Source organism: Anguilla rostrata, chromosome 1 (assembly GCF_018555375.3).
Source record: "Anguilla rostrata isolate EN2019 chromosome 1, ASM1855537v3, whole genome shotgun sequence".
Taxonomy (NCBI): domain Eukaryota; kingdom Metazoa; phylum Chordata; class Actinopteri; order Anguilliformes; family Anguillidae; genus Anguilla; species Anguilla rostrata.
In genome coordinates, this window is record NC_057933.1 from 15,945,639 (window position 1) to 15,969,396 (window position 23,758).

The 23,758-nt window shown below is 47.0% G+C and overlaps 1 protein-coding gene across 1 annotated transcript in view; it reads right to left on the bottom strand.

Annotated features, from left to right (window-relative positions):
* Nucleotides 1–1,635: 1,635 nt before the first annotated feature.
* Nucleotides 1,636–23,758, bottom strand: part of LOC135249642 (inositol-tetrakisphosphate 1-kinase-like) — a 60,413-nt gene continuing 38,290 nt past the window's right edge. The window contains exons 6-11 of the mRNA XM_064325186.1: nucleotides 10,215–10,313; nucleotides 9,662–9,702; nucleotides 7,488–7,653; nucleotides 5,545–5,612; nucleotides 5,112–5,274; nucleotides 1,636–4,317 (exon numbers count right to left, since the gene is read on the bottom strand). Coding sequence (XP_064181256.1) covers nucleotides 3,983–4,317; nucleotides 5,112–5,274; nucleotides 5,545–5,612; nucleotides 7,488–7,653; nucleotides 9,662–9,702; nucleotides 10,215–10,313 — 872 coding nt within the window. The 3' untranslated portion in view covers nucleotides 1,636–3,982. The remainder of the gene's footprint in view (nucleotides 4,318–5,111; nucleotides 5,275–5,544; nucleotides 5,613–7,487; nucleotides 7,654–9,661; nucleotides 9,703–10,214; nucleotides 10,314–23,758) is intronic.

Sequence of the window (23,758 nt, forward strand, 5' to 3'; positions counted from 1 at the left end):
AAAAAGGGGGAGAAGTTGTATCAAAGAGTAGCAGTCGTCCCACAGCGGCTGTGTAAAGCTGTAACAACAGGTGGCTGGCAGTTGGCTCAGTCCACACAAGGGATTAATACGAACGGCCCTAAAATTTAATCTCCCCGAGGCAGGGTGGCATGACAGCTTTATACCTGGATCCAGTAAACACATTTGCTTTAAGACTTGCCCTGCGGGTCTGGTGTCTCCGGGCCAGTGTGAAAGGCTCCATTACAGACCACCTGAAGCTCACTGAATTTCTCTCGCCCTGCACATCGCAATCCATCCGGCGAGCGTCACTGCGCAGACACGTTCACTGACAGCGCCTTAACCAGCTCCCAGAGGCCCAGTCAATCATCCCTTTCAGGGCTCCAGGTGGGATGCGCGAACACGACTGCGCAGCGGTTTGTCTGCCTGAGGGCTGAAGGGATTATGGAGATGAATTGACTCTGATAAAAGTGAACGATGATGTCGAGCAGTAGCGGAGGGGGCGGGGCTGAGACATTATCCCAGGCGGGGTTAAGTGGCATCGGTCCCTCGTTCACCTAACTGCCCACATTAGCAGAGAAGAAACTGAAACAATGAAAACCAGCACACCCCTCGACTCTGGAGACCCAGGGCTAGCTACAGCAGGTAGCAGATACAGGGCTGGGGTCTGGAATCGGTGTTTAACACGATGATCCCAAAAACTACACTTGTGAGAGAACAGAACACCAGGTGCCCATGGTTAAAGGCGATTTGCTTACGCAGATTCAGGTGCTGCGCGAGCGCGTCGAGTGATTTAGCAGCAGCTGCTGGATGGAACCCCCCCAGGGTTTCCATAGTTCCTCATCAGCGCCACATCTCCAGATACATTACTCCCGTCCTTCCCGAGAGCTGGCCAAATGACGGGCCACGAAGCCGTCCCAGAATGCAATGCAGTCTGGGAAGGGCCAGGCAGAGACAGAGGATTAGCGCGGGATCAGGGGGTAGCGACAGGAGGGGAGCACTGAAACTGAATGCATTTGATGTCGGAGAACAGAGGAGCAGCTCTCCCTGGCAGTGCTGGATATAAATAGGATTCCTCCCGACCGTCAGACATTAAAGAGCTCCATGCTGACAGACAGAAGCAAACGAACCCCGCCTGCGAGCCACACACAAAGTGTGCAGTAAAAAGTATCAGAGAATGAAGTTCCACCCAGAGACATCCGACAATAAAATTACTGTTAAGGCCATGGCCATGTAGTCTGATTGACAGGCTTTTCAGATCTGTTGACTGACTGATGAATAGAATTTGGCATTAGAAAATAAGAAGAAAAAGAGGAAAAAGTAAAAAATGAAAAATAAAACCAAATAAAATACTATGTAATCTTTAGTACATTTAAGTTGTAGTCTGTTAACGGGCAATCTTTCCCACAACTATACACACATTTAAGAGCTACACAGTTATACAATATAGTTTCAGCGCTCCCTGCTGTTCTTGGTTGAGGTAATTCTTCAGTGTGTTCCTGCAGAATGGCGGACGTTAAGACGATATCCTGGATTTATCACCAGACAATCATCAGTGAGCATAAACCAAGAAGGCAGGAATGTTCAGTTACAGTACACAAAAGACTCAAAATGCTCAAAATAATCACATAAACAAAATCCATCATATTTTCTATTTATTTCATCTTAGCCCAGTTGGTTCATTTTAATTATAAAAAGGTCACAAAAATTGTGGATGTTTCTTTTCTGTACTTCTGAACTGATACAAAAACACCATAAGTATGTATGTATGCACATATAAGTGTTTATATATATTGTATACATACGTATATACTATAATTATATATATATAACATCTCCAAGTAAACATTCAGGTGGAAGCTGACAGCACAATAAAATTGTCAGGTAAGAGAAGTATCAGGGTGGCACTATTTCTCATTTAGAGCACAATGAGGGAGAGAAGAGAGCACAACGCAGGACATAAAGCAGTGTACAGGGCTGCCTTTCCCCCTCAGACTACAGGCTGGGGTCCCTTCCCCAACTTCCTGGCACCACCTCCACCGGGACAGGCTACAGGCGCGCACGCCCGTACGGCCCGTATAAGGGAATGTGTAGCCACCAGTCTCCACAGCAGCGCCCCCTGCAGGCGAAGGCAGCCACTTTAGCGTCTCGAACTTTCACACCTAAGCGTCGCTGAACCTCGCTTTTCGCCTCTATGACGGAGTTAATCTCCTTGTTCCTCTGGCCCTGGCTCACACGCTATCTTTCTCATACAGTATGTACATAAATATAAGCCGGTCATTTTCATAAAATGATTTTTCATCCATCCGGTGATAGAAAGCAGGAACAGAAAGAGAGCCTCACAGTGAACACTGGGAAATGAAACTGGGAGTTTGGTTTTTGTGGCTGTTCTGATGTTTCGCTCACAGCCAGGCAGCTGCACCGGGACGCCAGAAACCAGCAGATCCCGGCACGGACGCAGCGGGCGTCTACAGGAGCTCAGTAATGAGGAGGGGGGGTGGTGGTGGGGGTGTTTACACTTGTACACTTGGTCCTTGAAAAAAATAATTATCAAAACAACATGGGAGGCATTTCATATAAAGGCCCATTTCTCAGGGGATTTCTCAAGTGAATAGATTATTAGTATTGCATGATTTGAATAATAATATCGCTAACAGTTTCTAGTACTTGTACGAAGATTGCTTGAAAACACACACAGCCCCCAAAGTGTTAACTTTAGTTAAAGAGGGGACACGGACGCAGTAAGTAATATGGTAAGCGTAAGTGGATGGCATAATGCCGGGGGTCTGGCACCCCAAAATGCTGGAATTCTGCTTGGAAAAACACGAAAAGGAATGTGATCTTCTTTTGCTGCCCTGTAAAAGCTACTGATGTTCGCTTTCCATAAAACCCAAAAAAAAGAAGAAATATAGTAACATCCGGAAGTTCTTCGGAAGGCTTAGAGGCTACGTGCTTTAGTCTAGCGCCGCAGGTCTGCCGGTGGGAAGACTGGCATTAGGGCATGTTTCCAAGGAGACACATGGCAAGTGAACATTCTAAAATACAGGGTATTCACACCTACACCAAGAAGCAGCTGCTCTGACACCATCCCAGCATGCCTTGCCAACACACGATCCACAAGAGCTAAAGTCCCATTCTCCAAGCATTCTCCAAGCAGCAATCTACCCTTCCCACAGCCAAGCGAGAAACCCCCCGAGGTCACACATCTGTTGAAAGTTAGACAACACCGTCCCGTCTGGACAGCAAGCGCGTTCAAGTCGCCGATTTCAGCATCCGCGTGTACAATAGCAAGATCACAACTACGGCACTGGGGAGGATCAACATGTACAATGCACCGTGAATGGGACAGCAGTGGAGAAGCAGGGAGACAGAGAGAGAGAGAGAGAACAGGAGAAAAGTAGAGAAGGTGGCAGTGTGATGCGTGAAACAAGAGGTCCGGTGTCCTTCTGCTTTCTGACCCGAGCGCAGCTCCGCACACGCCCCTCCCTTAGCGAATGTGTCTTTGTTCTGGCCGTTCACACTGGAGTGTTGCCCCCCCCCCCCCTTCCCCCCACTCCCGACCCTCTCAGTGGGATCACTGACCCACGCGAGCGGACTCTGCCAATCAGGGAGCCCACCTGTGAGTGTATGTGCGTGTGCGAGTGCGTGTGAGTGAGGGTCAGTGTTCTGGGGCATCGTTTCGCTATTCTGACATGGTTAGCCTACACAACTCGTACACTCACGTGGACCTCATTATATGATTTCATTTTGATAAAATACAAAAATAATACAAATCATAACAAAGCGTCAATAAAGTTGAGTTCCCAAAGTCCACATTACAGTACTGTAAGTCTTATTATACTGGAAAAAACAGAGAGAAAATCCAAAAGCTCATTATCATCATGAACACCACCATCATAGGAAAGGTTTGTTTTGATTATAGATATATTATTATCATCATTATCATCTTTTTTTGTTCGGGGGAGGGGGGGGGGGTAAAAGGCAGTCACTGGGAGGAGGCCTTGGTGGCTATCGTAGACACACAGTGTTGCTGGAAGTTTGGGGAAACGGCCGAGTTGCAGCCAAGTCTCTGATGGGGGCTCTTTTTGCTCCCGTCGCCCTCCACGATCCAAGGGCTGGAATCCTTTCCCAGCATGCCGCAGCAGCCCGTGGGCGTGGTGCAGCCGCGATCCCCGCCGGCCGGCACCACGGTGCTGGGAGTCTGTTCGGCCGCGCTGCCCTTCTGTGGCCCGGAGGGGGCGCTCTCGGGCGCCTGGGCCTGCAGCACACTTATGATGTGGTTCAAAAGGTCATTGAAGAACTCTGGAACACCCTCGTAGCCTGGAGACAGAAGGGGGGGAGGGGGCACATTCTTCAAGTGTTAAAATGGACAAGATAACGTGAACTAAAACAGCCAAATCTGCAAATCCTGTTTTACATCATTCTTTTTTTTTTTTAAATGTAATTTTCAAAAGGGGTAGACATTAGGTCTTTCAATAACTCATTATTGCGGTTAATCTCATACATTGTGTCCACATTGATGTTCACAGTAATGCTTCACATTTAGCTTGCTGCTGTGTCTAAGACCATTATGGATTGCCAGTCTGTCTCTCTGTCACCCATTTGTCCAAATACCTCTCTCCTTTTTCTTTATGTAATCTCTGGGTGAATGGCATGCGTTCCATGCACAGTTTTACATCATTCTGATGATTACCTATCACTCAAATCTATCTATACATGGTTAGCATTCCCCTCAGATCTTCCTCAGCTCAAAATGCTTATGACTTCACAGAACGGTAAAATGGCTGTTCAGCGCACATGAAATACTGTTATGGCGTGTGGTATACAGCAGCAAAAGATAAAGTCACTGCCTTGTTTCTCTCTCCCATGTGATAAGGCCTATTTTCTGGCCATACCCACAGCGCAATACAGCCACCTAGGGGAGAGCGTGCAGTTTCACTGCGAAGGGAAGCATGACACAACCTCACACTTTGAGATAAGATCGCCACGGCTCTGCGTGCCAAGTGCTGACGGAACGAAAGAGCGAACACTCAGACCGGTTCCATGTTCTCGTGCGGTTTTCGACCGCGGTTTCCCCCCTCCTGCAGCAGGCCCCCGCAGCGGAGCGCGCGCACCTGGGAATGCATTGATGTCGATGACGGCGTGCTGGCCGGTCTGGTTGTTGATGATGACGTCGATGCCGAACAGGGACACGCCGAGCGCCTGTCGCAGGGACCTGGAGAGCTCCCGGATGACATCATCATTTGGCGGCTGAGACACCCCTTCCACGTTATCCCTCTGTGGCAAAAACACCAGCCTCACGCGTGTCAATACAAAGACTTTAACTCACCGGCAAAACTGGCAGACACAGGCACAAACCCACAAACTGCATGTGACAAATATTAATACAGTCATATCACACACCATGGTTAAAGTGAGCTCACAGCGGTTCATACTTAAACACTCTGAAATTACATTAACCCTAAACAAAGCTTACATGAACATTAGTGAGGGAACTCAAAAACAACGAACAAAGAGAAAGAATGTAACGCAACCAAAGTGACTTACAGAGGTCAGGTCTGAGGAAGACTCAGGCTTGGAAACATTGTGGCTGTTGAAGAAAATGGCTTTTCTATCTGAAAGAGAGAAAAAAAAAACAGGAATTAGTCTTCCCCCAGCTAACCAACACTTGGGTTTTACCACACAACTTCCTCCAGGATAATTGTGTGCAGTTCTCTAAAACCACCACTAAGCGGCAACAAAGACTGCAGTCTAAGCAGAGAAAGTTCAAACTACCTCCGTGGAGAAACTTCACTTGTTAAGGAAAAGGACACCTCAGCACAAGTTATAATGGCTTTCACTTTAATCTTGAGGCTTCAAAGGACAGATTAAAATATAAACTAACTTACGGGACTACTGACACTATTTAGACACAACATTAATGAAGAATGGGAAATGCAGACATTTTCTTTCATTTATTTATAATTTAGCATTTCTATATTTCATAAAAGTCCTCGTGAAAATTTTATGGAATGAATATTCGCTTCATCACTGACGGTTTCTGAGCTATTTGATAGGCTGTAGGTTCCATTGACCTTTGAAGATAACACTTTTACTTTCTATGACCCCCAAAACCAGCACCCTTCCTCACCAGAGTTCACCTCAGCAAGAGGAAATCTAAATCCCAATTTAGAGACAGGGGTATTCTAATAAGTCACGAGCACACAGCCCAGTGAAGTGACAGCGAGGGACAGCCAATGCTCAGTGATACTGCTGCAGTTATGAATTATCTTTTAGCCACACCACATAAAATTTGGCAAAAATATTGTGTAACCCGAGCAATCTTATAACATGTGTACGTGTGACAAACAGCCAATGTGACCATAAAACAGACTGTCACTGATTAGACGGGGGAATTCCTTGCTGTGCATCAACAATCTTCAGAGGAGCACATTGCGGCCGCACCTCAGACACAGGGGCCCCGTTTTGTGGCCGGGGGATTAGGAGGGGGGGTGTGGGCTTTAAAGAGCCACAGAGTGAAAGAGCAGCATCCCCCCCCCCTGCTGGAGTCACACAGAGAGCCTCAGCATCACCTCTGTCAGACACCACGCTCTCTTTCACTGTACTGCACTGTAAAGGTGTGCTGCTTTAACCGAACACCACACACTCCTCCAGCCCCGCCCCACGCTGCGCCTCCACAGTGGGCACGACGGGGCCTGTTGGCGGAGCGCGGCCCGGCGGCGGGGTCAGGCGTGTTGCGGCGGGAAAGCCGCCGCGGGGCCCCGAGCGCTCGGAGCAGCGACGATGACCTCACGACACGGACGCTTTGCATGCCGACAGCTAGAAAACCCCGCTCAGGCCAAACTCGTTTCCATAGCAGCTCGTCCTGCAGCGGAGGGGAATCTCACACTGCAGGCACAGCCATGGCAAGCAGCAGCCATCAAACTAAATACTGACGTATTCAACTTTGCAACACAAAACGATGGCTATGCAAAGCACATCCTGGTAAAATGTCTTGTGAAAGTAGATCACCACGTGAATTAAGTAAAATGGGCATGTAAAACCACTGACGATTATTAAACGCAGGGTTAATTCAGGACATGTTGTTTAAAAGATGGGGGGCCTCTTACTTAATACACAGGAAATTAAAGTGCATGTAGTGTGTGATCATGGTCAGAAATACACATGTGCAAAGAGAAAGAGAGAGAGACAGAGACAGAGAAAAAGAGAGAGAGACAGCGAGAGACAAAGAGACAGAAAGAGAGAGAGAGAAAGAGAGAGAGAGAGAGAAGAGAGGAGAGAGAGAAAGAGAGAGAGAGAGAGAAAGACAGAGAAAGAGAGAGAGAGAGAAAGACAGAGAAAGAGAGAGAGAGAGAGAAAGACAGAGAAAGAGAGAGAGAGAAAGCGAGAGAGAGAAAGAGAGAGACTGAGAGAGAGAGAGAGAGAGAGACTGAGAGAGAGAGAGAGAGAGAGAGAGAGAGGCTCTATTGGTGAACTGAGAGGGGCCCCACCAGCCGGTCCAGCGGGGAAGTTCTTGAGCGAGGGCCGCTCCACCACGGTGTAGGACTCTCCCACCACAAAGACCTTGTACAGCACGGCGTTGTGGTTGATGAAGCTCTGGATCACACAGGGTGGTGTGATGTCCTTGAGGTCCTCCTCACTGAAGATAATGGCCATCTGAGAAAAGATTCAGTCCATCCCATCTCATACCACGTTTGGCTAACTCAGTTTAGCGCAACACGGACAAGTCCAATCCTGCGCATTGACAAAAGCAGGGTAGGCATACCTGTGTAAATAGACATTCTAGAAAAGCACAGGATGGAACTGTTCTGGCAAGTGTGTAACCGCTGGCTGTCATATTTCAAAAAGTCAATATCAGGGGAAGCGGCTACTTCCAATATTTCAGTACGCATATCAGCTAAAATGCATGACATTTTCATTTCAACATCTTTAAATGAGGACAGTCTTGTTTGGTAAGCACACAGGAACAAACAGCAACCAAATAGTGACTGTCTGCCTGCGCCAGCCTGCGTAAGAGCTGTAGTGCTCAGGTGCGATGACTGCGCAGCTCAGCTGAAACACTGCAGAGAGGGGAGAGGTGGCAGGCAGCACACCTTTCCGTACACAGAATGCTGCAGCGGCTTTGAATTAGTGAAGTGACCAATCAACCGGGCACTCCAAGAAACAGAACAAACTCGTTTACCCTCACGCACTTCCAAGGACTTAATCTTGAGATTTCCTGGGTAACCTTTCATTAAGAACAACTACAAACATTGGATACTATTTCATTCCATGTAGTATTTTAACCAAGGTGGTTGCACAAATTGTACAACACGTGACCACCGTTACACTGTGGTGACATCGAGCCTATCGACTGCGATCCAAAAACCTGGCTGGGGCTACACCACGTGACCCCGTGTGTGGGTGGCTCAATGCAGAGGCATTAGGCCATATCACCAAGGTGGCCCACCATCACTCCAGTCAGAGGTCGCAGTACGCCACTACGTTAAACATTAAACAGAGGGACATAAACTCTATATAATAGCTGTGAGATGCTGCCTCAGGCAAAGCCTCACCACTCGCTGGCACTGGTACCACGCAATCTGTTTTCTCTTCACCGATTTCCTCATTCATTAGCGACACATTTATCTTGTAAGTCCCCAAAAGTCAATACATGGCTAAACAGTTAAAAAAAGAAGAAAAAAAAAGTTGATTCGCCAATACACCTGATATTTGCTCAGATACTAAAAAAATCCTCTCAAATATGGCCCTTGGCCAACGTTCTGAGAGTACAAAAGAATTAACATAATGTTCCCATGGCAACGACAGACAGCCCGCATGATCCGCACCAGAGTTCCTCTACGAGTCACTAACCATGTGATGCCTGTGCCAGTGATGTATTACTGTGACACCGTTAAACGACAACAATCAGACAACAATAGTGCAGAGGCTGCCAAGAGAGCTAGACAGTGATGCGAGACTTCTCACAGATAAAGACCCCCTCTCCTGTTTCTTTTTTCCCCGACACCCATCCTGTTAGTTCCTTGGTAGTGACTAAGTTTCCAGAACCCTTTGGGTTCACGGTAAACGGCCACACCGCTACGGCGGGATGGAATCAGTTCGGGATTGGAGAGGGACGGAGGTGGCGCTTCATCCACACGCTGCGGGCTCAGCCGAGGCCCTCTTACCAGCCCAAATTCCCCCCGGAGGACAGCGCCTGACTGCAGGCGTCCACTGTGGGGCGCGTACGCGTACAGCCAGGGAACGAAGAGGCCGTGCGGCTCACACCTCTCACGTTCCTCTCTCGCAGTCGAGCAGGTTTTGTTTGTTAACGAAAAGAGGGAAGGTCTTGGCCAATTTCCTCTCCGAGTACAGTGCGTACATCGCTCATCGCCCGGAGGCCAGAGTCAACACCGCTCCTGCGAGACTCGAGTGAACTCAAGGACAGGGGTGAAAAGCTCTTAAGTACCTGATAACCTGCTAGACATTGTTTGCCGGACATGCTAATGCACACACACACACACACACACACACACACACACACACACACACACACACACACACACACACACACACACACACACACACACACACACACACACACACACACACACACACACACACACACACACACACACACACACACAGCCGTAGCCCAAGTTCACATCCTGTCATGCTCCCTTACCTCGTGGGAGTTGGTTCCATGTGCTACTCGTGTTTTGCAAACTGTGGAGGAGGAGGAGAAACAGAGCAGCGTGAGAATGCAGGAGAGGCCGTACTTCCTCCACCGGGGGAGCAGCTGACTGTTAGACAAGGCCTCACAGGGAGGAAGGACATGACGGAACCACACTACGGCGGACCCATTACCACATGCACGTATGAGCTTCATTATCGCTAGCAATAAGCCCTTCCCTTCATTTATAATTCAAGGCTCGTTACAGAGACCGCCTGAAACAAACGTGCACACAAAGTACATGCAAAAGGTGACCCTGGTCATCGACAGCAGTGCATACGTGCACTCTGTGTATGCACAGCGCTTCCCTTAATCACGGTACCCTGACCCTCGCCCAAAGCCCAGAACGTTCCAGAAAGGAAGTTCCTCAGCAGTCAAATGACTCCAGTTGCTTCCTTTTCTCCCGCGGTTGTGTACAGATTGCACCCCCCCAAACGCTGACTCAGCTCGAGCTGAACAGAAAGCACCTGCAGCCCCAGCAGCACCGGAGGGGGGGCGTACTCACTGAAGGGGAATGTGAGTCCGTGCTCCTCGATCTGCTCCAGTGTGTCCGGACCGCACTCGCTGTTCAGGACCAGGAAGGGCGGGGAACAGATCCTGTCATCTACAGGGAGGGAACGAGAGACAGAGAATCAGACTCACATTAACAAGCTCCCCTACCCTCTAGGTGCTCTTGCTGACACATACTGCAAGCAGACAACCCTCAGTTGTTTCCTTCCAAAAAAAAAGAACAAATGAGAACCAACATTTAAATATTTTGAATCGTGTAAAAGATTGCAAAGATTTTGACATGTTGTGACCTAACTTAGTTAAATTAAAACAGAATGCATATAGAGGATTTTACAAAAATTTGTACCGACAATATTCTTCACAACACCAGCCTAAAACACCCACAAAACTAAGCTTAGAGTGACAGGAGAGATGGCAACTTTCGAGGTGGCATACAGGAAGAAACCTTGGGAAGAACCAGACTCAAACCAGGCTTCAGAATGTCTAATAAACGACTACATTTTATAATAAATTACCATTATTTACCATATTATTAGCTAAACCATTGCTAACCTACCAACAAATACAAGATCTTTCCACACATCAAGCAATCAAGTATTTTAACAGCGTCTGCTCCAGCAGATCGTTTGTAGAGCAAAGTGTACCTTTCCAGCTGCGCCATTTACACTGGTGCCGTCAAAATGCTATCTTAATCCAATATACTTTCCAAAAAAACAATAGTCAGGAGGTGATCCTGAAATTCCTCAGCCAGTCACTGCTGGTGGTACCACTTAAATATTTGTTCAAGGCTTGTTTTGAAAGCCAGACATTGGCTTTAATGTCATGGATACTGTCCAGAGAAATAAAAATCAATACGTGTAAATCAGTAGCGAGAGAAATTCTCTACCCGTGAAGTAATCCAGAAGTCGCTTCCAGAAGATATGTTTTTTTATTTTTTTGCACGGCTAACCGAGAACAGACGCGCGTCGCCTGACACACTCCATTTCACCAGGCCGCGCTCCCGCGAACACGCCAACTGCTCGAGCCGCAGCCTCTATTAGTCATTTGTTATGGAAACTTGCGCTTCGCGAAAACACTGCTGAAACGCACCGATGCCTTCCCCACAGAATGGCTCTGGCATGGGCTGCGAGCATTAGCGCTGTGGGTCTTCTGGAGCGCTGCTCAGAGCAGGGCCCGTTCCTCACTATGAGAAGGGAAGGACTTCTTCTTGCAGATCAGAGGTGTCAAAAAACACCTCCAGTTTATCCATCACTTCCCAGCGGTATCAGATCTCACAGTTTCTACTCATAACAGCCGACTCCGCGCGTCAGCCAAACACCAGAGCAGCGGGAGAAAGATGCAGGCAGCAGACCGGCAGAAAGACGACGGAAATGTAGGCGAGTCCAAATAAGGCCTGCGTAACCAGACAACAAGAACAGTCAGTGGAAAATAGAGAACCAAAAGTGACTCTGCACAACGACAGAAAGAACTGCCTGAAGATAAACTGGACGATAACACAAACCACATTGATGAGTAATACTGAATTGACTTCACATGGCTATCGATATCTGCCTTGCTTTCACTCAGTCACAGCAACATGCACAGACACATGCGCACGCACTTGCACGTGGCTTGCATGCACACGCACAGGCACACACAGACGGACACACACATACACACACACAGACGGACACACAGACACATGCGCACGCACTTGCACGTGGCTTGCATGCACACGCACAGGCACACACAGACGGACACACACATACACACACACAGACGGACACACAGACACATGCGCACGCACTTGCACGTGGCTTGCATGCACACGCACAGGCACACAAAGACGGACACACACACACACACACACACACACAGACGGACACACAGACACATGCACACACACTTGCACGTGCCATGCATGCACACGCACAGGCACACACAGACAGAACCACACATACACACACACAGACAGAGACACACAGACACATGCACACACACTTGCACGTGCCATGCATGCACACGCACAGGTACACACAGACAGAGACACACAGACACAAAGACACAGATAGACAGACACACACAGAGATGTGAACCGAGTTTAACGATGCCACACTTGGGCCCACAACAAAGCTAACAAACACAGGTAAGAGCCAAGGCCCGAGGGAAGCTTATAGTCGGCTCTTCTATACCGTGTAGGTCTGAATGAAACGGGAGAAGGTTCGACACACAGCCCTGAGCAACAAATAAAATGAGCAGGTACACGCTAGCAGGTGCGCGCTAGCAGGTACACGCTAGCAGACGCACGCTAGCAGGCACACGCTAGACACACATTACAGGGAGCAAGGTCACTGTTCTGCCCCGTTCAGCCCTGCTTGTTACATCTCACAGACCGGGTCACATTCGGATGTTACTGTCTCCCGTCCCTCTCGGCCCCCACAACAAACAACGGCCTCTCAGAGACAGGAGCGACCAAAACGCTGACCTAAGCCAGACACGCTGATAAACATAGGGCCTGACGAACGCTACCTGGAGGGCAGGGTCTGGAACAGCGAATGAATGAGGGGCCAGCTTTAGCTCTTGCTAACGTACCACGAAAGGTTGGCTGGCTGGGGACAAGTGTGATAGTGGGAAGGCACTGGGTGCCCACAAATGGATGTCACTTCCTGCGAGATAGAGCCTGAGCAGCTTCCTGTTTTTTCAAAACCAAGGGCAAGTGTTGCATCTCCGGAGATCTTTAATAACCCTGTTTTTAAAAGCGCTCGTGGCTTCTTATCATAGCCTGGCTGATTCTCGGAGTCCATTTGTTTTTAATCAAATAGACAGCCGCTAATTCATCTTAAACAAATAGAGAAACTAAATTCTTAGAAGCATAAAATACGTGATGAGAATGAATGAGTGTGAGGTTAGAGGAACGCAGAACGTCTGCGATCTGAGATAAAAAAAAAAAACTGACACATTCCCTACAGAGCCATGGGAGCAAGTACAGCTGATTACGTTTAAATAAGAAGTGTTAATCCTAGGAAACGTGTTTTGCACTGCACACACTGCTCTCCACTCAAACAGAAGGCAAATAAGTTTGGATTAAGCAGAGTGCGTCTTCTGAGAACTTTGAAGTCATGGATAAGGCCGGGGACAGCTTTACAACAGGGGTTTATTACATGCAACCCTCAGATCAAACACGATCCTTCGTGTCTCCACAGACAAAAACTTGTTTTCGTGACTGAACATTGACCTCTCTCCGTCTGACAATGCTTCCGAAAACAAGTCTTCTGCCCTGACTTTTTCAAGCTAGGAATGGGCTTAAAAACACAGTTCTAACAATGGCGCCAGGGCTGGTTGCTTCGAAATGAGGGGCCTGAAAACTCTGTTTATCACTGTACAAACGTGGCTCTGCGGGGCAGAATTCACATACAGTGAGCTCTCTAATGTTTGGGACAAAGACATATTTTCTCAATTAGGCTCTGGATTCCTAGATTTGTAATCAAACAATTCACATGTGTGTAAAGTGCACATTCTCAGCTTTTATTTAAGGGTATTTTTATACACTTTGGTTTTACCATTTCAGCACTTTCTATACATTGTCCCGCATTTCAGGCCACCATAATGTTTAAGACACCATAAAGGCCTAATTAATGTTATGTAAATTATGTAAATTAAGGTAGTAGCATTTAGTTCTTCGTTGCATATCCTTTGCATTCAATGACTGTTTGAAGTCTGTAACGCACAGACATCACCAGGTGCTGAGTATCTTCTCTGGTGATATGCTCTGCCAGGCTGGTACTGCAAAAATACTCAACTCCTGTATGTTTCAGGGGCTTTTTGCCTTAAGTTCTCTCTTCAGCATCTGAAGCGCTCAAATGTTCAATTGGATTCAGATCGAGTGACTGACTTGGCCAGTCAAGAATTTTCCAGTTTTTGGCCTTGAAGAACAAATTTGTTGCTTTAGTAGTGTTTGGGATCACTGTTTTCCTGGAGGATGAAGCACCGCCCACCGAGTTTGGAGGCATTTGGTTGAACTTGTGAAGTGTACAGAAGCACCTTATCTGCTCAATTCATTGCACTGCTGCTATCAGAAGTGGATCATCAATGAAGACTATTGAGCCAGTAGCTGTGGCAGCCATATTTGCCCAAAACCATAACACCCCCACCACCAAGTTTCTCAGATTACTATTATTCTCAGATTAGATCAAAATTAAAAAAGACTAAAAACTGAAAGCTCTCTTATACCTGCACTAAGGAGGCAACTGAACACAACTGACTCTTCAGAAACAACCGTGAAGCCATTTGCTGTAAAGAAGATCATGGTGCCCTGAAATGGGGGGACCATGTGTAAAAAGTGCTTCAATTTCTACACGGTGAAACCAAAATGTATAAACATATCCTTTAATAAAAGCTGAGAACGTGCACTTTATCCATGTGTGAGTTGTTACACATCTAAAATTGTGGAGTGCAGAGCCAAATCAAGGAAAAATATGTCCCAAACATTATGGAGCTCTGTGTAACTGTTGAGTTCAGTGCTACAAAAAGACATGAAGGTACTGAGAACATGACATATCACCCAGAGAGTCACAACAAGCATTCCCACGCGAGAGTCGAGAGGTCGGGTCTTTTTAAACCTTAAATCTACTATGTCTGCACAAGAAGTCCTTTGTCATCTACAGAACCATTTCCTTCAGAAGAACAAAGACTTCTCTCCCAACCTCTGAGTTCATTTTCATTCAGAATAGATTTTTTTTGGGCCTGTTTAAAAATGTCAGCCGTTGCTGCTGCCACTTGCCTAATAAGGCTGCACAACCCAGAGGTCTGTGCCAACTGTGGGAAGCACTCTCTCGCTATAGCCCGTTTCTCATGCCACAATACAAGCTATTCCCCTGAGGGGAAAGCAAATGAATAAATAGCCTGAAAAAATACACTAAAACAGTCCTACCTTCTCTTAAATTTAATAGGGCAGGTCTTACGAGTCAAATTTGATTTGTTCTTGGGGAATACCTTGCACTGTTTATGTACCCACAGAGAGCAAGCGCTGGAATTCTCCTGAAGGAACAGAATTAAACCTGAAGGTGAGGAATGGGCACTTTTCAGTTTTGGCTGAAGTATAAAAATTATTGAATATTCCTGAATATCACAAGTGAGTATGCAATGAGTAAAACCCACAAAGCACATGTGGGTTCTACATGTGGTTCACTGTGAAATTGGTGGCAGCCAACGCATCATTAAAAAAATGTGTCACAATTGCAAAACGTACTAAACATAATTCGACACACAATTACCAACCCCATTCTAGTATTATGCCTAGTTATTTTTCAATACTTATCAAACTTCCATTTTTTTGGTAGGTGTCTGCAGATGGATCCAATAAACTCATGTTCTTGCCACAGTGCAATAAATTCTTCTGTTTCCATCCAGCATGTATTTTTTGGCATGGTGCTCGCATCTTTTGCCATGGTACCTTCTCCTTTCTGCTTCTCACTGTGCTTCTGCAACAAAGGGCTACACAGCAAGAAAACAGCTGTTCCTTGTTGGAACACTAGGGTACTGCTAATGGTAATTTTCCATTGGCAGTTTGCAGCATCTCATGCTTTGTAAAACCCGATACTGTTCAGGATTCCAGCATGCTATAAATGAATTTGCCTCTTGTGAGTACTTGCACAAGAAATTCTCAATTCTCAAAAATAAAAGAGCTGTTACGCTAAATTCCACCAAACTGAAAACTTTCAGGGAACTTGTAACAACTATTAAAAGGGCAAATTATAACTATAAAGCTTGTTGCTACAAGCCTCGAGTAAATGTTTACTTATGATATCAGTGACTGAACAGCAGACAAAGTCTGTCTCTGGGACATAGAGCAGGAGAAGTAGAAGCTAAAATAAAGTGCTTCTGAATAACCGGGAAGCAACGAAGAGGCCAAATACAATGACTCTCCACTGCTGGGAATCACAATGGCCTGTTTTGAAATAAGGTTCCGAGAAATTTCCCCCTCATGCTGGGGACACGTTTCAATTGCTATTGTAATTATATTTACTGTTATTTACAGAAGGGCCATTCCTTAGGCCAATGCCAAGCACTTCAAGATCCATCTCCTTGCTTAAAAGCAAGCTGAAACACTGAGACAATGAAGGATAACTCCGGAACAGTTCCGAGGAATTTTCTGTAAAGTGGATGCAAAAAGGAAGGCCCGTCGTGTGGAAAAGATGCCGGTGATGTGCCTGGCGGGCCACCGAACTCCTCCCCGGAGGATCAATCTCTCAGAGGAACACTGTCTAAACAGTCCCTGGCCTCACAGACCCAGCGGAGCCAGTGCAGGGGTTTATGGGAAGCTCACACGCACACGGCATCCACTAGCCCCTGACCTCACTGCTGTCACTGCACAGGAATCAAGGGAAAGGAATCCAATAAACAAGAGAGAGAACACCCACCACAGGGTCAGCCTGCAGGAACTTACACTCACGGAAAAAGAGCACCTTACTCATACAGGCCAGAGACCTCTTTTATCTTGGTGCTTTAATGCAGTTTTGTGAGACAACCTTAACTCACGGAGATATGAATCTTCTTAATTTCCAAGGACGGAAGCATTTTAGGAAGCCATCTCACAATGCTACAAGTCCTGTATAGCAGAAAGTAAGCCTACTGCACTAGCTTACAGCAGGTAACAAACTGGGGTGAGCCAGAGGAAGCGTGTTAGCCTACACGCTACATCAAACTGCCAGGATCCATTGCGTTCAACCATCAGCCTTGCATTAGAGTAGCACACAGATCCATCACATCCCCCACACTACTGGACTCAACCAATCTCTGCAATGTCATCTCTGGGCTCTGCCCGAAGACCTACTGACAATGGAGAAACCGGGAGCTTTATTATTTATGAACAGCTCTGCTCACAACTGCCCAGACATAGCATCTCCGTGGGTTTGCGAGAGCTCTTTGTAACCCTGGCCCAGACGCCCACTGGGGATTTGCAGGGGAAGATGGGATCAGGCCCCTCTTTGCTCATTTCCTATAAGGACTTGAAGAGGAGACGTTTGTCACTGTCAGTAGAGACTTCCAGGGGTCCTGCAAGAGCAGGGCTCTTTAAAGGCAAAATCCCATCGAGCTGTGACCTTCAGCCTTTTGTGTCTGTGACTAGAAAATCAACTACAGAAACAGTGATGTCCTGATTCTCTCCCTCACTCATTCACTTATCCACTCACTCACTAACTGAAAGCCAATAAGCATATTATTTACCACAAGATGGCCACCATTGAGCAGTGTTCTTTCCAAACCCCTGCTGAGGGATCTGGCATGTCTGTCCTTCAGCTACACAGAACTGTCACAAGTGGAAACGTCAGATGAGCTCTCCCAAGGCTGCAGGACAGTAGGGGAGCTGGTGGATACTTCAGAGTTTCTGCAAACACACTGGGTAAGGAGGAAAACAACTCCTTCCTACAATATCCCAATCATCAAGAAGGCTTCCACTAAGCTGTCAGGTTGACTAGATGTCCTTGTGAGGTATCAGTTCTTTTCTGGTCCGTCCCAACACATGCAGCTAATAGCAACAGAGGCTTTGGTAAAAGGAGCAAAGGTTGTGTTGAAATTCACTTCTGTATTAAAACAGCCAAAAGCATTATTTACAAAATAATATGACCTTTGGCTTCGCAAGCAAATACAGCTCAACTCTCCATATTTTTTCTTATTTATATTGAGACAGTAAGCCTAAAAATGATATACAGCTATAGTAGTGTGAAACTTTAAAGCTGAAAAAAGAACGTGCCAGCTGATGATTAAAAAAAAACATCTGTAGCTGGATAACCACATGCAATATCTGTCAGCACTGATTCTGATTATTAGTGAGGTCGGGCACCGATTGGGTGATTAGGCCTGGCTTGCAGTTGGCTTTCCAACTGATCCAAAAGGTGTTGGATGGAGTTTAGGTCCGGGCTCTTTGCAGGCAAGTCAAGTTCTTCCACTCCGTTCTTGACAAAACCATTTCTATATGGACCTTGCTGTGTGCCCCCGGGCACTGTCATGCCGAAAAAGGAAAGGGCCTTCCCAGAACTGTTGGGGAAGCACAGGATCGTCTAGAATGTGACTATGCTGTAGCATTAATATTTGCCTTCAAGGGGCCCAGCCCAAACCATAAAAAACTGTCCTAGACCAAGAGGTGTCCAGATACTTTTGGTCATGTAGTATATGTATAGTGCAGTTTGTACTTAACTACACTAGTCTAATCACACCCGTGCTAGAGTGTGCAGTGTTCAAAATTAAAACCCCATTTCTGTTGCCAATGCTCATATATCTGTTAAGGTCTTGTCCTGAGTCATCAGTCATCAGTACAGCCCGATCTTTAATATACTGGACCTTTGTTTTTGGTTGATGGTATCAACAACCAGATGTTATTGTTCGTCATGTTTAAACAACTGGAGGTAGACCTTGAATTTATGTGTGTAATTCCTTGTCCCTCTCATATACGACACTTTATATAAACCAATTAAAGTAATTTCTCTTAAGGTCTGTTTTTAAAATTCCACAAACAGTCCTTTATTTATGCAAGGTGATACTGACAATGAAGGTTACGGAATGGCTAGCAAGATGCACTTCACCATTTAAAGCCTGACTCCAGTTGCCCTTGATGTAAATACGTAGAACAGGGACTTACATATAAACAGAGCAAGGAAAATTCCAGAGACATACTGTAAGTAAATTGTTTGGCCATGCTCTGCTTTATAAGGGACATGCAATACCAGGTTAAATAACACTTAAGAAGGCCAACGATGGGGCAATGAATAACAGGGATGGAACTATCTCAGCCAAAAGGCTGGTTTTTATTACAGGACCCTATTGTGCCTTTGGAAGGGGACGATGATCACACAGCATACTAGCTGCCTTACGTAGAAAGGCTAACGCTAGTGTCCTGTGAATTCAGCCAATCCACATTTTGCCTTAAGATTTGCTTTTGGTTTGCAAAAATCTCCATGTTTTCACTGAATGCAAACTTACTTCAAACACTTGTTACTCATTACGTGGCTAGATTGGCAAATATCTTCCCAGGTAAGTTTTTTCAGGATTCAGCTGTGCAGGACCCGCAGAAGTTCTCCTAGAGCGGGCTAAGTATCTGTTTTTTGCCATTAGTGTAGCTAGATTAGACTTCTACCTGTTTGGTAGTTTGCCCAGCATTAGTTTTGGTGTTTGTTTGTGAAGTGTAGTTTGAAGTGTAGTACCTTATTAGCCTCATTTGCTCTTAACTGACTGCATCAAGCAGGTATTGTGTGGAGCTAGTTAGCTGCTGGTTTGTGGGGCAATTGCTTAGTCACCAGCTGCTTTTCATTTGCTAATTAGGGCTTGTAGTCTGGCTTGGAGCGACGCTAGCGTCGCTCCCTCCCAGTTTGTGTCTTGTATCCCTATCCTTCTACCATCACCCTTCCTCTCTCTACTCCCTGTCCTCACTGCTATGCTATGTGCCCATCCCATCCCAACCTGTTCTCTCCCCTTCAGAACTCGCTTCTGCAGGCGAGGCCCCCCGCGGCGACGGAACCCCTCCAACCTTCGCTATCCCTCATTGACCCCCTGTGACAACTTCACGGTCGCAGGAGGGCTATGGAACTGCCAGTCTGCTACGCGGAAGGCTGACTTCATTTCAGCCTACGCGTCCCTCCTCTCTTTACATTTCCTTGCCCTCACTGAGACCTGGATTACACCAGGCAACACTGCAACCCCTGCAGCCCTCTCCTCCTCCTTCTCCTTCTCTCACACCCCCGCCCATCTGGCCGTGGTGGGGGCACAGGTTTGCTGATCTCTCCCTCCTGGAAATTCTCTGTTCTCCCCCTCTCTCACCTCTCCATCTCTACCTTTGAATACCACTCTGTCTCAATCACCTATCCTGTTAACTTGTATATTGTAGTTATCTATCGCCCTCCAGGGCCCCTGGGAAACTTCCTTGATGAGCTCGACACCCTGCTGAGCTCCTTCCCAGAGGATGGCACCCCACTGATCCTCCTGGGAGACTTCAACATCCACCTTGATGCCTCCCACTCCGCAGCCTTCCTGCCTCTACTTCACTCATTCGATCTCTCCCTAATGCACTCCCCACCAACACACAAAGCTGGCAATCTCCTAGACCTGGTTATCCTGAGGAATTGCTCCTCTTCCAATCCCACAGTGACCCCTCTGCACCAGTCTGACCACCACTTCATTTCCTTCTCCCTCCCTCTTACTCCCCTCCCTCCCTCCCCTCCATCCACTCCTACTGTCATGGTCCGCCGGAATCTCCGCTCCCTCTCTCCCTCCTCTCTCGCTTCCAGTGTCACTGCTTCACTCCCCACTCTTGAATCCTTCTCCAACCTTCCCACTGACTCTGCATCCTCCACTCTGTCTTCCTCGCTCTCCTCAGCACTTGACTCTCTCTGTCCTCTAGTCTCCAGGCAGGCACGCTCGTCCCCTCCCAGTCCGTGGATGTCTGACCCCCTCCGAACCAACCGGGCCAGCCTACGTGCAGCGGAGAGGAAGTGGAGGAAATCCATGGCTCAATCCGACCTGTCTGCCTACCAGTCTCTACTAGCTACATTTTCTACCGCTGTAACCTCTGCCAAAATTAATTATTATCAAACAAAAATCCATAAATCTGCCTCTAACCCTCATCAGCTGTTCTCCATTTTCTCCTCTCTCCTCAGCACTCCTTCCCCACCTCAGTCCTCCCTCGCTGCAGATGACTTTGCAGTTTTCTTCGATGAGAAAATTGCAGACATCCGCAGCTCCTTCACGTCCACCACCACCCTTCCCCACTCCCCCAGCTCTGTTCCCTCCCCTTGTTTCTCCACTTTCTCTCCCTCACTGACTCTGATGTTTCCCAGCTCCTACTCTCCCACCGCCCTACCACCTGTGCTCTTGACCCCATCCCTTCCTCTCTCCTCCAGACCATCACACCTGACATCCTCCCATATGTCACCTCCCTCGTGAACTCCTCCTTGTCTTCTGGACGTTTCCCCTCCTCTTTCAAGCTGGCCCACGTCACCCCACTGCTGAAAAAGCCCACTCTGGACCCCTCTGTCATCCAGAACTACCGTCCTGTCTCCCTTCTCCCTTTCCTATCCAAAACAATTGAACGAGCTGCTTCTAATCAACTCTCCTCTTTTCTCTCCCTGAACAACCTCCTAGACCCCTACCAGTCTGGCTTCAGACCTGGCCACTCGACAGAGACCGCACTCCTCTCGGTCAATGAGTCGCTTCACGCCGCACAAGCAGCCTCCCATTCATCTGTCCTGATCCTCCTAGACCTTTCTGCCGCCTTTGACACCGTCAACTATCCCATCCTCACTAACTGAAAGCCAATATTTCTCTATATTATTTACGGCAGCAGACGGCCACCATTGAGCAGTGGTTCTTTGCCAAAGCCCCTGCTGAGGGATCTGGCTATGTCTGGCCTGGCAGCCTACACAGAACGGTCACAAGTGGAAACGTGCGATTAGCTCTCCCAAGGCTGCAGGACAGTAGGGTAGCTTGTGGATACTTCAGAGTTTTTTTCGTTGGCAAACACACTGGGTAAGGAGGAAAACAACTCCTTCCTACAATATCCCAATCATCAAGAAGGCTTCCAGTTTGTGTGTTTTTTTGTGTGATGGGGGGGTTATTGGTGTGAAGGCTGTCATTGACTAGATGTCCTTGTGAGGTCTCAAGTTCTCTTTCTGGGTCCTCCAACACATGCAGCTAATAGCACCAGAGGCTTTGGTAAAAGGAGGCAAAGGTTGTGTTGAAATTCACTTCCGCATTAAAACAGCCAAAGCATTATTTAGCCAAATAATATGACCTTTGGCTTCGCAGCAAACCAGCTCAACGCTCCATAATTTTTTCTATTTATATTGATACAGTAAGCTAAAAATGATATACAGCTATAGTAGTGTGAAACTTTAAAGGTTGAAAAAAAAGCTTGCCATCCTGATGATTAAAAAAAAACCCTCACTGTACTGATAACCACATGGCAATATCTGTCAGGGGTCACTGATTCTGATTATAGTTTGAGGTCGGGGCACTGGGGGTGGTAAAAGAGGAATTGGGTGATAGGCCGGTCTTTCAGTTGGCTTCCAACTGATCCAAAAGGTGGTTGGATGGAGTTTAGGTCCGGGCTCTTGTGCAGCAGTCAATTCTTCCACTCCCGTTCTTGACAAGAACCATTTCTATATGGACACTTGCTTGTGCCTCCCGCACTGTCATGGCCAAAAAGGACAGGCGCTTTCCCAGAACTTGGGGAAGCAGCGGGATCGTCTAGAATTGTGACAAAAACTATGACTGTAGCATTAATATTTGGCCTTCAAGGGGCGCCGCCGCAAACCCTAAAAAACTGTCCTAAGACGCCCATGTAGGTGTCGCAATACTTGTGTGTAATTCCTTGTCCCTCTCATATACGACACTTTATATAAACCAATTAAAGTAATTTCTCTTAAGGTCTGTTTTTAAAATTCCACAAACAGTCCTTTATTTATGCAAGGTGATACTGACAATGAAGGTTACGGAATGGCTAGCAAGATGCACTTCACCATTTAAAGCCTGACTCCAGTTGCCCTTGATGTAAATACGTAGAACAGGGACTTACATATAAACAGAGCAAGGAAAATTCCAGAGACATACTGTAAGTAAATTGTTTGGCCATGCTCTGCTTTATAAGGGACATGCAATACCAGGTTAAATAACACTTAAGAAGGCCAACGATGGGGCAATGAATAACAGGGATGGAACTATCTCAGCCAAAAGGCTGGTTTTTATTACAGGACCCTATTGTGCCTTTGGAAGGGGACGATGATCACACAGCATACTAGCTGCCTTACGTAGAAAGGCTAACGCTAGTGTCCTGTGAATTCAGCCAATCCACATTTTGCCTTAAGATTTGCTTTTGGTTTGCAAAAATCTCCATGTTTTCACTGAATGCAAACTTACTTCAAACACTTGTTACTCATTACGTGGCTAGATTGGCAAATATCTTCCCAGGTAAGTTTTTTCAGGATTCAGCTGTGCAGGACCCGCAGAAGTTCTCCTAGAGCGGGCTAAGTATCTGTTTTTTGCCATTAGTGTAGCTAGATTAGACTTCTACCTGTTTGGTAGTTTGCCCAGCATTAGTTTTGGTGTTTGTTTGTGAAGTGTAGTTTGAAGTGTAGTACCTTATTAGCCTCATTTGCTCTTAACTGACTGCATCAAGCAGGTATTGTGTGGAGCTAGTTAGCTGCTGGTTTGTGGGGCAATTGCTTAGTCACCAGCTGCTTTTCATTTGCTAATTAGGGCTTGTAGTCTGGCTTGGAGCGACGCTAGCGTCGCTCCCTCCCAGTTTGTGTCATTGTATCCCTATCCTTCTACCATCACCCTTCCTCTCTCTACTCCCTGTCCTCACTGCTATGCTATGTGCCCATCCCATCCCAACCTGTTCTCTCCCCTTCAGAACTCGCTTCTGCAGGCGAGGCCCCCCGCGGCGACGGAACCCCTCCAACCTTCGCTATCCCTCATTGACCCCCTGTGACAACTTCACGGTCGCAGGAGGGCTATGGAACTGCCAGTCTGCTACGCGGAAGGCTGACTTCATTTCAGCCTACGCGTCCCTCC